This window comes from Micropterus dolomieu, linkage group LG09, assembly GCF_021292245.1.
Source record: "Micropterus dolomieu isolate WLL.071019.BEF.003 ecotype Adirondacks linkage group LG09, ASM2129224v1, whole genome shotgun sequence".
Taxonomy (NCBI): Eukaryota; Metazoa; Chordata; class Actinopteri; order Centrarchiformes; family Centrarchidae; genus Micropterus; species Micropterus dolomieu.
This window is the reverse complement of record NC_060158.1, coordinates 9,513,927-9,528,725: the sequence shown is the minus strand read 5'-3', so window position 1 is coordinate 9,528,725 and position 14,799 is coordinate 9,513,927. Positions and strand designations below refer to the sequence as shown.

Here is a 14,799-nt window from a genome sequence, read left to right as displayed (position 1 = left end):
AGTTATTGGAGGAGGGTGTCCAATAATGGCACAGTATTTTTGTTGTATAAAGCAAAAGTAAGAAAACTTTTCATCAGATTTATTATATGTCCAATGGATGAATTATTAAAACTCCATATCACTATTTTAACTAACGGGAAACTCTGACTTGACACAACTGAAATTAAACTGAGCACCGGATGTGGGTCTATCACTCTCACATACGCAAACATATACACACAGCAAACCAGACAGTGAAAATAGATTATCTGTGATGGTAAAGGGATAAACTGCACTACTGCCAGGGTCACTAAGTCAGAGTAGATGCAGTGTTTTGTCTCTCAGTTCTATTGGGACTGGTCGGTGAGTCAGACAAGTCCATTCATCTTAAATTTAAACTTTGCATGTGGTCCAACAGCCACCTCAATCTGACAGTGATTCAATACACTTTACACTAAAAGCTACATATGTGTATACTGTTCTGTGTATGTCCAAAACATGCTGTTTATAAAATAGACATCTTGGGTGTGTTGGGCATAGAAAGGCCAGGTGGGAAGTGGGTGACAAACTGCTTCGGCAGTGGCAGATTCTTTTAAAAGGGCTCCTGCATTTGTCTTAGTCATAACTTAGCACTAAGGTTTTTACAAGCAAAAATCGATTGATACGAAAGGGGGCCATTTATCTATGGAAGCAATCTGTGTGGCTGGTTTGGGCTCTGCAGTATCCTAGCCTGTGTTAGCAATATTGATAAGTGATAATAATTAGCTTTGGCTGCAAGAGAAGTGAGCGCTAGGTGTGAGAAAGAAAGGGAATGATTAGTAGAAGAAAGAAAAGTAGAAACAGCATGGACAGAGAGAATGGGAGGGATGAAAAAGGGTGGTCTGGGCCAGCTGTTAAGCAAGCAGCTGTGTTGTAGAGGCTGGCAAGTGAACAAGCAAAAAAAACAAACAAACATACAGACAATGAAAAATGTAGGTAAGCACACTTACTCCATTGGGGGGATATGACGTCCAGCCCAGCTCTGCCTGAGTCTCTTTAGAATTCAGCAGCACCACTGCAACAAATAAAAGGAAACAGACAGACAGCCATAGGGTAAAAGGTCAATTTATTAGGGATTATAGTGCAGAATTTTCTTTTTTTTTATCTTATCGTATAAATAAGTTTGTCAACAGTGTGCCATGAGGGCATAACAACAAAACACGATAAAGACTTGCTCATAAAGAAAGAGTAGAAAGAGTGACTTATATTTAAAAGTCTAACAGTGTAAGTGAAACATGACATGTTACATTTACAGTGAAAGATAGCCATTAATAGTGAGGCAGGCTTGTCAAAGGATGGTGAGGGTGAACATATCCTTTGATAAGTGCATTAATACCGTCTGTTGAGGACTTAAGCTGGAGCTTTCAAAACAAGCCGAGAGGCAAAGAGTACCCTCAGTTAGCTTTCAGTGTTGCAGCCGAGAAAACAGTATACTTCAAAAAAAGTGTTTTCCTTTCAGCACCATGGACGAGGAGCAAGAGCCAGAGTTGAGTCTGTTTTCAGGACCATGGACAGCTTCACAAGAAATAAAGCGCTGTGAAGCCAGAGAATGTTCAGTGGATTATGCATATTTAGCAGCTGCTCAAATTGAAGACACAGCAAGGTGACGTTTTCTAAAAGGGACTTCTAAGAGTTGACTTTACCTAAATAGTTGTTTTTCTTGTTTATTTTACAAGAAGTCTTACCACAGTACTAGTGAAGAAACATAACTACATTTACTAAATTTTGAGGTACTTAACTTCCATAGTTACGTATATATAGTTAGGAAATAGTATAAAAAGGCTCATCACATTTTCCCAAAGCCCAAATTGCTTGTTGTGTCCAACCAACAGCCCAAACCCCAAAGATATTTAATATACAATCATATAAAAACATAGAAAACACTGGATACATTTTGTTGCTAAAACATCTACTCTTTTACTTAGGTAAAACTTTAAATATAAGACATTTTCTTGTAATAGAAGTAGAACTCAAACAATTAAGTTATTAATCGATTAATCGTTCCATAGATTTTTAAGCAAAAATACAAATGTTCTCTGGCTCCAGGTTCTTAAATGTGAGCGTTTGATGTTTTGTTTGTTGTTTGTCATTTACAGTATGATCACACATAAAGCAAATATCTTTAGGTTTTGGACTGTTGGTCAGATAAAACTGCCAATAAGTCATGTTGGGCACACACGTATATGATCTGAATACATCCATCACTGCAAAATACCCAAGCAACCTGTTCAATTAAAAGTTGGCATAGTAACCGAGACGTTGTTACATACTCAGTAGTATGCAGCAGGCATACATGAAAGCCATCATCAGCACATTTATCTTAATCTATAATGTAGTATCAACATCTGTAGTGGCATATGGCGAGCTGCATCATTTTTAAAGGATTTTGCTGATATTAAAGTTACCAAGGCTTTAAGCTTGTCTGCTTATAAAAGACCCCTCCCAACACACACACACACACACACACAAACATCAGACTCTCTTGCAGTGTTCCCAAAACTACAGCCTTGAGGCAATATGAGGTCTGACAACCAGACAAAGCCACTTAGTGCAAAAAAGACTGCTATTTTCATCCTTGGAAAATGCTACTTTCCCTCTTGTGTTACTTGACTTTAACTTTTGTTTTCTGCTTTGACTTTCAACCACTACAGGAGCCTTGTGACAGCTATTGAAAGTAGAGTAGGCAGTAGACTCCTTGACAAGTACCCATCTCTAAGCTATTCTTGCGTTCTTTATAATATAACTTTGATCTCTTACCTGCTGCTACATGATGACAGATTTTTGGCCAACATGGACGTCCCTGTGAGCAAAGAGTAGAAACCTACGCAGTGTGACTCATGGTGTAGGCCTTGTAAAATGTGACAACTCAAGACCTGTAATACTGAGTCATGCTCTGACAAGAAGGCTGTGGACTCTGACACGTAGATGTGCTGATGTACCAAAATGGAAGAAGATATTTGAGGCAAGCAGGTGTGAAAATACACTCGTCAATACACTGGCTGAACTTTTCAAACAAACTTGATATTGGAGCAAAAATAAATTGTGAAAACTATTTTCTAAGAGGTGTCATTTAACATTTTTTTCATCCCAAGGCCATGACTCCATCCTTCCAGGGGAGGAATATTAACACAAGGTTACATAACTGCTATTTGAGATTCAGAAAAAAAGACTTGCTTCTCAGTGTCACAGTTTGGATAGCCAAAACTCCTAGAGCCCAAGGAGAGTGAATAGTTTTTTCTTCTTTTTGGGGGTTTGCTTGAAAAGGAGACACTGGCGCCTTGGCTAGAGTGCAGTGAAGCCTTGATGGACCATGATAGATCCTTTACTAAAACACTAAACTTTATTGTTTTTGGGTTAACACTGCTGGGTGCCCAAAGCATGGCTCTGTGGTTAGCTGATAACACAGAGGCATTTGGAGAAGATTAGAGCGGGAGAGGCCAAGGGTGGTGGAGAAACAGAGGAAGACTGAGGAGGGAGGCAAAAGAGACTATGAGAGAAAATAATCAGCGGAAGAGGGTAAAGAGAAGTCAGCCAACATGAAAGCGAGAATGACAAAAAAGTCAAGTCGGCAGGAGAGACACAATAAAGAAAAGGAAGAAGGAAAGGAGTAGTGCAAATAAATGAATACTCTGGGTAATACACAGAGGGATCAGTGTGCCTTAGTGAGCAGTCAGTCAGACAGAGACTCTGAGGGCAAAGTTGGCACTATGATCACACACTGAATACATAAGTCCTGTAATCACAGCCTAGTTAGAGAGACTAATGGGCCTTTAGCGGCAGGAGAGAGAAATACAGAAAGGCAGATAACAGAGAGAGAGAGACCGAGAGAAAGACAAAAAAGTTTAGCAAAGAAAAGCAGAGCTGGGGAAGGAAGGGTCAGTATACGGAGAGGGAAGAGGTTAGAGAAAGAACATGTTACAAAGAAACAAAAGCTCTCCCTCTCTACTCGTGGCTCTGACTAATAGCCATGACACATTAGCTGCTACACACCAATTTCAAAGGTTGTTTCATAAATAATTGCCCATCATTATGGGGACAATGGATCAGTGAACCAATTTTGCTTTTTTGTCCATTTGGCCTCAGCCCTATTTAGGACACATACGATGAGACTGAGGCTGGCATACAACAGCAATGCTGAAAGGAATATTTTGTGCACTTTAGAGTGGAAAACATCCTGTGTTTTTCTCTAAGAAATTAGACCTTAAGAGGTTTTATCAGCACGCATTATAGGAAGGAAAATTGTAGATTTTGATATCATGTGTGTTGTTGCTGCATGTGTGTGACTGCCTTCATGCATGTGTGTGTGTGTGTGTGTTGTTGCTGCATGTGTGTGACTGCCTTCATGCATGTGTGTGTGTGTGTGTGTGTGTGTGTGTGTGTGTGTGTGTGTGTGTGTGTGTGTGTGTGTGTGTGTGTGTGTGTGTGTGTGAGTGGGTGTGTGTGAGGATGGAGGAGGTGGAGAGGTTGTCTTTGCAATGAGGGGTTTCATTAGTGCATGTAGTGGTGTATCTAAAGTGTAAGTGTCGCTTTCTAACTCCTTCCCACCAACTCTCTCATCTGTCTCTGGTTTGTGTGATGTATTAATTGAGTTGTTCAGCCTTGCTGACACACTAGGATGACACAGCGATGGATACAAAGCGAGCACTGAGGGATGAGACCGCTGTAGGAGAGGCGTACACTACTACACTTAGGTCAAGTATTCAAAAGTGGTGGTGGTGGGGGAGGGCTATTTTTTTCCTTTATAGTGCTAGACAGCCAGATGAAGACAGCTCTGTCACAGAGGCCCCTTTCAAGGGCTTCCAAAGTTAAGAGTTTTCATTCTGTTAAAACCAACTGTATGTGCGCAACAATTACATGAAAACACAGAGGCACTTTCTTTTCAACAATTAAAATGTCTTTATTGTCATGGCATGGTCACATAAGACCTAAAACAAACTCGAGCCAAGCCCCTGATGAAGGATGATGCCAAAACGCAGCAGAGTTTGTTTATTAAAAACAGAGTGCCTTGGAGTTTTCTTGTGATTTTTGTGTCCACACATCCTTATCCAAAGAGCAAACTCAGTTTGAATCCAGGAAGCACTCTTGCTCAAACATTTTTTAATTGTGTGTGCAACTTTAAACTGAGTGTAAATTCTTTATTCTATTAAAATCTGAGAAAGAGAGAAAAAAGCAGAGAGAACAAAAAGAAATGTAGTGCAATTCTGTACATACCTTATAAACAAAAAGGTATGCATTAATAGCGTACATTTTACCTGAGACATTCTGTCACAAAGAAATGTGTCTCTATATAAAATATAGAAACTTTGCTCACAAATATACCATATTCTAACAAACAAAGGCAATTTAAATCCCTCCCAGTGAAAGGGTCTCATATCATAATTCGCCTCACTAATCTTCAATAGTTTCATGGCAGAATTAGCTCTGGCATCGGCTGTCCTCGCTGCAAACTGTGGGCTACTTATCAGCCAGCCTACACCGAGGCAGACCATAAGGCTCAGGAATCTCAACCTGCCCGAAGAGAGAGCACCGAGACGGGGATAAGCACAGTCCACTGATGCTCCACTGAGCCAACTATTGACCAGCCATTACCCTTCTTATACAGCAGGGGAGTAGAGGAGAAGCTGAAACTTTGACAGGCTGAACCTAACATGAAAGGTTGTGAGAAAGGAAACTATAACACTGAACAGAGCTGTAGCCTTAAGACTCCAGTCAAACTATGTCCAAAAGTTAATAATTAATATTTGACTTGGACTTGACTGCTGTGATTTTAACATGAGACTTCATATTATTTAACTTTTATTTATTTATTATTAACTTAAACTTGACTTGAGATTTGAAACCTTCAAATCTCAGGTTTGTACCTGATAAAATACCGCCACATTATAAAACAAGTTTGACAACAGACACACCTTGCGTAGTAATACACCTAGAATATCCTATGCATTAAAAGGACTTAATCTCACCTATAGTCAAAACACTATTATTACAGCTTTGATAAGAAAATGTTCAAAGACCTGAAGGACTTACACTGTGACTTGTAGTTTGCTAATAAAGACATGTTATTTGGCTTGGTTTGGCCCTCAAAGACTTGAGACTTGACCTGTACTTGCCTCAAGGATATATTGAGAATATGTGACATTTGACTTCCTTTCACAGACTATAGACTCGATTTTGACATGTCAAAATGACTTAAACTTGACTTGGACCAGTCACCATGACTTCAGACTTAGCTTGAATTTGCCCTCAGGGACCTGAGTCTTGACTTGAAACTCTTTGACAGATTTGACATCTTAGTGACTTGAGACACGCTTTGACTGATACAACACTTGACTAAGACTTGCCCCAGTGACTTTGGACTTGCATTGACAGACTTGATACTTGACTAGAACTTGTCTTCATAACTTAAAACTAGTCTTGGATTTGCCTTTATGAATTAAGACTTGACTTGGACTTGCCCCAAAACACCCAACAACGGCTTTGATATACAGAAAGATACAGCTATAGTAGCTACAAAATAAGTCAATTATCCCAAGAGACATATGAATCAGCTGTACTAGAGTTTTTTGTAGGGGATACTTTGTTTATCCCTAAGAAGAGAGACTGGCTCTTCACTTTCCCACTTAACAGAAATATCAAAGAAGAAGCACCCCTAAGGCTGGTTGAGATTTACAGCATTGCTAGAGGACACTAGAGCAGGGTGGGAACATGGGACTTCGAGAGCCTGAATCGCAGCATATATACACTCTCATATGAAGAATGATCTTCCTGTTTGCTACACCACCCTGCTGTTCAAAGATGTGGGAGGGAAGATAATATATAGTTCAACAGAGGCAATACAGTAATACTGCTGTAGAACAGATAAAAAAGGATAAATGGATGGGGATATGAAGTGTCACATAAAAACACAAACAGGCACATAAAAGATAAATGCTGTGTATGAACGGACAGACACACAAATCAGGAACAAACACGCACACAAACACACACCATCTTCTGAGACAAATTGTGGCAGGGAACTCACTTTGTCCCTGGCACACACACACACAGAGCCGGCGGTACCATAATAGCCGTTCTAACAGCAGAGCACATTAACTTCAAATGGCTCTCCTTTTAACAGAGTCATTAAACTTTCAACTTCAGTGATGTGACATATTGTAAAGAGATTTGGCTGTCCGCTTTCTAAAGCCCAACATGCAATTACTTACATGATGGATGACAATGGGGTGAATGGTTAAATGCTATCATGGTACTGTGCATGTGTCTCTTATATGTACAAATTGCTAAAATAAGCTGTCAAGCAGTATAAACTATAATGCAGTTGATTTTATTATTGTTTAGTTTATTAGTCTATTTATCTTTAGTCTATTAAAGTCAGGAGAAAAAAAAAAAAAAAAAAAAAAATAATAAGATGTTCCTATACTGATTCCCCATAGGGGAAATTCAAACCCACCATCTAGCATAAATTCAAATGCCCACCATAAGTTCCCAGAGCTAAAAGGACTGTATTTAAATGGTTGTTTTTGTTCAACCAACAGTCAAACACACCAAAATATTCAATTTAGAATGACACATTGAATTTTATTTCAGTTGGAGTAGGTGCTACCCAGCATATGGGACACGCACCAGTGTCTTTTTTTCATGGATATTTTGCCTGTTTTAGACTATTCAAAGCAAAGAAAAATATATGTTATTCCTTTCTGTGTCATTACTGATATGGCCAGTTATGTTAGCTCCTGTTTAACAGCTCCCCTACACTTTCAGCTGAAGCGATACTAAAGTAGAATGCCATTAACCTATCTATCCATCATATTTACAGTTTTCACAATTGAAGCACAGCAGAATAATGCATTCAAGAAGATAAAGTTAGAAGAAGATTATGGGATAGTTGGCATTTCTGCTTGATGAATAACTTCAACAATTAATCCATGATCAAAATTGGTGGCAGTTAATTTTCTGTCAATCAACTAATTGATTAATGATCCTATATGGATGTGGATTAGGCAAAAGGGAAAAGGACTGAAATGACAGGAAGGGCAGAGAGCAACAGAATGAAAACCATAGGAATTCCCAAACAAAATGTTTAATAAAACATAAAACTAGCAAACATTTTTTAAAGAATATAATAATAAAATAAAATATAATGAATTATGACCCTAAGAGCATGTAAAGTCTTGTGGTGCCAGCCTGTGCGGTGGGCTGTAATGAAGAGAGTAAAGCTGGGTTTTCGGTTTTGTGTATAAGGAGCAGTGTTGGGCAACACGTTATTGTAATATTACTTTTCCCAGTAGTGTAGTTTCCTAGTAGTATAAGGGATTACTATTTCACAAACAGTAATAATATTACAGTTACTAATCCAAGTAACACAGCGTTACTAAACGCACCATCTTTGACGTGAATGCACGACTGTGAGGCATGTGTCAGCTACACCGGATCATATGTTGTCAGTCAACTGTTAGCCAAGAAGCTAAAGGGAGAATGCAACAACGGAGAGAGGAGTTCTTTCCACAGCTGTAAGTACTGTCATTACTGTGTCACGGTCTAAGATGCAAAGAACATTGTCGTCCGTTGTACACTTTGTATGACCAGCAAAAAGCTTTCAACCATGAACAATTCCACCTATAATTTATTGAAGCATCTGCTAAAGCAGCACAGCAACATGAAACTCCGGCTGCTACTGCCAGCGATGCATGCACTCGTCAGGAGAGAGTGGCGTTAAGCAACGTTTTATGTTTTGTAAAAGCACTTATAAATGCATGTGCAGAAAAACAGTAGTTCAAAAGTCGGGATTTACTTGCTTTTGCGTTAATAGTTATGTTTTGTAAAAACCATACTTCTTGATGCTGTTATGAATATATAGCAATAGTTGTTTTGTGGTCTGCCACAGAAAATCAATTATCATGCAATAATTGAAAGGTGCTGGAAACAGTCATTGTTTCAACATCAGACAAAAAAACATTATCAATATCAAAGCTAAATCTGCATGGAAGCAAAGACAACAGGTGCTATACAGAAAATGCAGAAGCGGTTACTGCAGTACCTTGATGACAGTGACAATGTCTATGTCCCCAAAACATAATTTCTCTTTCTAATCAATCAATCTTTCCCACCTTATCTTCCTCATCTTCCCTTCCTGTAATTATCAGTATTTCCTCCCTGTTTCCCCTTCTCTCCACCTCTCTTGCAGTGCCAGTCTTGAATCTGAATGACCACCTGTTAAGACAAATCGCTTCCAGGGGGAATAAAGCAAGTGTGTGTATGCATGTTTGTGTGTGCTTGAGGGCATGAAAGAAAAGCGCTATTGAGTGTGCCAGAGAGAGACAGTGAAAGCAAAAAGTGTGTGTTTAAGAATAAAACAGGAGAGGCAAAATTCAAGCAAAAAGTGAGTGCCGACTGTGAAAAAGACAAAAATGAGAACGACAGGTTGAGTCGGGCACCTAAGGAAGAAAAAGAGATGCTATTAAAGTTATACCTGCTGCTACTGGATAAATACACACCTGCATGGCATTTTTATTACAATATGTTTCCAAGCTCCAAGGCAAAGAGATATATATCCCTTCCTTTTTACTACCCAGACAGACATAGAAACAGAAATGAGAGTGATAGAAAGATCGGGAATCGGAAACTAAAGGAAGAAACTTGCCGATTGAGCGAAAGCAAGAAACCGAGCAAAAGAAATAGAGAGACCAGAGGCCAAAAAGAACTTATTTTCATTTGTAGGGTCTTGTAAAAGGTTGTAATTGGTCGTCTGGATTGATATAGTGAGTGCGGTAAGTGGGCTGTCAGGTCCTATTGTTACGACACAGTGGCTCCTAGGAACAGGCTTGAGAACAGTGCTTTACTGGCAACTAGGCGGAAAGTCAAACTTTTGCAAAGCAGAGACTTGACTTATAAAACATTAAAGAAAGAGCTGGAGTGATATATTAATGTCAGATTTAACTCTAAAGCAACTGCACTTATCAAAAATTGTAACAGGTTACATTTAGGACACGGCAATCCAAAATACCTCTTCCGTGACGGTTGGCTCAGGTTCAGGCAAGCCACTCTAACCCTGGGGTTTGGCAAAGGGATGAGCTGTTTAAAGGAACGAGTGGACCATGCGAGCAGAACTATTTAAAGGATGGTCAGAGTGCTAAGTGACAGGACAAATGTAGAAACCACTTCAGGAACAGTCACAGCACTAAAAGCAAAGTGCTAGAAATAAAATGCTGGAATATTCCATGGCAGAAATAAACCAAGCAAACATGTTGGTGAAAGAGAGATGCAGATATTCAAAGAGAAGGGATAGAAAAGAGTGAAAGGAAGAAAGTCAAATATAGACAGAGATGTTTCGTCTGTGCTGGAATGACTCTCTGTTTTGGGGTTCATGGCCTAGCTGACAATAGAGTACAACGAGTGCAAAGTTGGACAAGAGTCTGTAGGCCTGGGCAACACATTGAATAAACTGCTACAGAAATCGGCCCAATCTATGCACAGTAAACATTTTTGGCCAATTTATATAACCAAGAGGAAGAGGAACTGACAGTTCATTCATATCTTCGCCTCATTAGCATTAAAGGCTTTAAAAGTGACACAAATAATCAACTTCTAAACAAACAATTTGTGCAGGATCAGTAGTTAGAGCCAGAAATGCGGAGTTCCAATGGGGCTTCATTCACTTGCCTGTTCCTGCATAATTTCCAAAATAGCATAAAAACAACTCATGTGCAGCACTGATATTCATTAATAATTTTTTTATTTTTTATTATGTTCAGTTTGAAGGCTTTGTAATCCAGTGGTATACTTCACTCTTGTAAACTTGACACAAGGAGCTAAAGTATTTCTAAAAGAATTTCTGATTCTGAGCTCACACACCACAATACAGTGAATACATCTGCTGTTTCCTCCCAATGATTATGTGATGTCTCCAATGAGAAATGTTATTCCCAGTCCTGCTAGCCAGGCTGTAAATATCAATGACTTGTCAAAGAGTGCAACCTTGCTCTTTAACAATTCAAAAACTTCTATTTTTCAAATCAAAAGCATTTTAGTGACAAAATGTTTTCATTCCACTGTGCGACAAGGCCAATAAAAAGAGGCTTTCGGAAAACAATAGACGTCAAATTTAATTTAATAAAAGTGAAGTAAATATAACACAGGATGCTTCACTACAATTGTTTTCTTCCCAAATAATGCCAATTTAACACTGAAACCTTTAAGTAGAAATTCCACTGTATTTTTTAGCATGACTTTGATTTCCCCTGGTACTTATGTAATGTTAAGACAATCAGCAGTGAGGGTGCATACTGTATGTGTGGGGCTCAGTGACCCAGCTTTTAATGTGTTTGCATAACATCTCACAGAGTTCATGGCTAAACAGGATGATGAAGAGTGCACACTGGCAGCATTTTACAGATTATCACAGACATGTATGGCTGCATTGGTACATGATGTACATGACCGCACAAATAATGGATAATAATTTTGCCCCTCAAATTAAAAAACACTTTTTTTTTGCAATTATGTCTCAACAAGTTCTGAAAAAAACAGACCGAAAAGTTAATTAATGGCAGGGTTAGTAGAGAGAAGTAAACTTCCCCTCAACAGTTTCTCCTGCAATGACACTTGCACACACAAACACATAATTATATTCTCTTGTTGAAGTGGCAGGCTCGAATGTTAGTCTTCTGCGCTCAAAAAGGTTGTTTCAAATGTCATAAAAAAAATAGAGCGTAAAGCAAAAGTGGCATTCACGTCTGCACACATAAACACACCCAGACCCTTATGTTGTTACATGCACTTCCACTGGGTAATTTAAGCTGAATTTGTGCATCTGCATGGATGATGTATGCAGATGCACCTGCATACATCATGCATGATTTATGCAATACTTTATGCAACCATTTTTGAATATATGTACACATGAGTGTATGTGTGGATGAGCTTTCCACCTTTGTGTTTACAATCCGACATACACATCGAGCCCTGGTTTTAATTCTGGGGATGTCTAACTTGCAAGCCTTTCTGAGGACTGTTAAATAATGGAAGTCTGTATCTTTGCAGTGTGCCACTACTTCCTCCATCTTCTCCCTTAGTCTCCCCTCAGTCCAGCTAGCTAGGCAGCCAGTAGACTGCATTATTTAACTAGACACTCATTCAGGCCACTATCTGGAATAAAGCCTGCCAGGGCCTTATAGTTTGATGTCAGTGACACAGAGCGCAAAAGAAAACATGGTAAGACAGGGGAGGCAAAGAGAGCGAATGGTAGTGTTCATGACAAAGAGAAGTAAAAAGTTGTTGTTTGCCATCTTCTCGTCATGTTCATTCTTTACAACACTCATCTGTTTTGTCCTCTTCCCTCCATTCCCTCCTTGCTAGAAGTACACAACTCTTTATCCCCCTTTTTCTCTTGTTCTCCTTCCGTTTTTCCTTCTTTATGCCCTCCTGTTCTTCCATTTACCTTCCTTCCATTCCTCCCTCTCTGTTATTCATAAGGGAGGGAGGAGAAGTGAGAGGGGAGGGGAGGGTAGAGCTGTTACATAAGTGCAGAGGAGCTCCAAGGTTTTGTGCTGACTTTGTTTTCCCTCTGGTTCAATTTGAGAACCACTTTAGATTAAATTAGGTCGTCTTCTTCTACATTCACCTCTCCTCGTCTCTTTCATTCTCCCCCTCCCTGCTTTGCTCTATTCTGCCTTCTCTTTATTTACTGACAACTGTAAGAATGAGAAGTTCCTGCAGCACTGCTGCTATACAGGGCTGACTGGGGGTCAAGATGCATATACAACCATAAACACACAGAAAAAACATTGTGCACAGGAAATCATTTGATTCATATAAAGTACAATCCATATTTCATCTCAAACATTTCTTATATTTTTTTGTTTTCCTCCTGGGTTGTTTTTGTCTTTCAAACATACAGCACTCACCCCAGGGTTTCAAGTGTCCACAGAACTACAGAAATAAATGAACACACGCTACACCGACACTTAATACATACATAAGAGTATTCATTTTCTCTCCCCCATCTTTCCATAGTGCACTGCAAAGCAAACATCTCGTTGTGCAGAGGTAAACACATCATCCAGTCACTGAAAAGCAGACACACCAACGACACTGTTTCACAGAAAATTAGTATTCAAACTGCTTTATAGAGAGATGAATGCCTTAAAACATGTATTGTATAAAGCCCTCTGTATGAAGCCATGGGTAAACCAGCAACTCCCCCACACAATTCCTGCAGTGGCACAGTACCAAGCTTATGGGGCCCCTTCTAGTGCAATCGCAACATGCAATTTATAATCAATACACATAAATCCAACATGGCAACAGGTGGCGCATCAGGTCTGTCAGACTTAATATAGGACTTTAAAAAAATGACTTTTACCAAAAACAGGATTCAGATGCAGCTACAGTAACTTGTTATTAGTGTAAATAATGAAGTCAGCATATTAAAAGAGATACATAAACAAGTTAATTAGAACAGACACCTACCAAAAATACATACAAAATGCCTCCTGATGCTGTTCACTCACTCTCATTGATAACAACCCCCCCCTCTGGATATGCTGGATGTGTTTCTGGATTTTACTAACTTCAGCCTGGTGTCAGACTTGGCAGTTCAGTGGTGAATTATTTTCACTCGCACATCAGCACCTAATTGTGCTTGATTGGGCTGTTTGTCTCTATTTTTTCTCAAGTTGTTTTTTCCTCTGACATGATGTGCTGCTCTGATTAATTACTGCAGAGTGAATGTATGATGTGATCAATCAATCAATCACCCGCTGAACTGATTCAGACAGAAGCTGAAGCATCTCCACTAGTTTCAACAATCACATCAGTCATTAAATACGTAGCCTGTAAATAAGTGATGTATCGCCAGTTATTGTTTTCCTTAAAGCTTAATAAGCCTAATAAGATTTTCTTACACACACACACACACACACACATATATACACACATACACACGTAGAGATACATAATAGCAATTATGCAGATGTGTTTGCACTTTAATCAAGGTGTTAATAGTAATAATAGTGTAGGTATTAATCACAAATTTAGATTTCTTATGCTTCAAACTTGTCTGAAACACCAAAATACTAATCTGTTCATTCCAATGTGTCCAGTATTGATGTCTTAGTTGTGTTGCTGGGTGATCTTATGTGAAATTAGCCTTGCTTGACTCAGAAAACCTCCTTGGGTGTTTCCCTGGTGGAAAAACCACATGGACATATTTGCATGTATATACAGGCCTATACACAACAGAGTCGCGTATATGCACACACTGTGCATCAATATCTTGCTCTCACTCACATCTTGTCTCTCCCCTCCCACTACTGGCAATAATGTAAAAGACATTTGCTTCTATATTGGCAGGCTGCCTTCCATCGTCTAATGGTCTCAATCAACTCACTTCAAATAACCTTTATCATATGGCCACAAAAGCGGTATAACGTTTTTTAAAAGCAGCATTTAGATTAATACATATGAATTACCCATGTGGTAAATGTGTCAGTAAGAGGGGATTATTTTACATTCATGAATGAGATGATGACCTCATCTTTAAGCGCACTTTAGGCTTAAGCCTTGGTTTAGGATTCACTGATCCACTGATGCCATGTTTCTGAATACATCACAAACACAAAAATGAATATAAGAATATCCAAAGAAATATGCTGATTGTGTGACAATAAATTCTAGAATGACTCCTGGATTGCTTAAATCTACACTTTTTAACATTTACAGTTCACATAATTGTACTATTGAGTCCATTTCTGTCTAGTTCCAAAGAAAACTGTCCACACTGTG

At 39.0% G+C, this 14,799-nt stretch overlaps 1 protein-coding gene across 6 annotated transcripts in view; it reads right to left on the bottom strand.

Annotated features, from left to right (window-relative positions):
* LOC123976106 (ephrin type-A receptor 7-like) overlaps window positions 1-14,799 on the bottom strand; it is a 157,785-nt gene that overhangs the window by 117,239 nt on the left and 25,747 nt on the right. For all 6 annotated transcript variants that reach the window (XM_046057943.1, XM_046057944.1, XM_046057945.1 and 3 more), the window contains exon 2: window positions 969-1,033. In XM_046057943.1, the coding sequence (XP_045913899.1) occupies window positions 969-1,033 (65 nt within the window). The remainder of the gene's footprint in view (window positions 1-968; window positions 1,034-14,799) is intronic.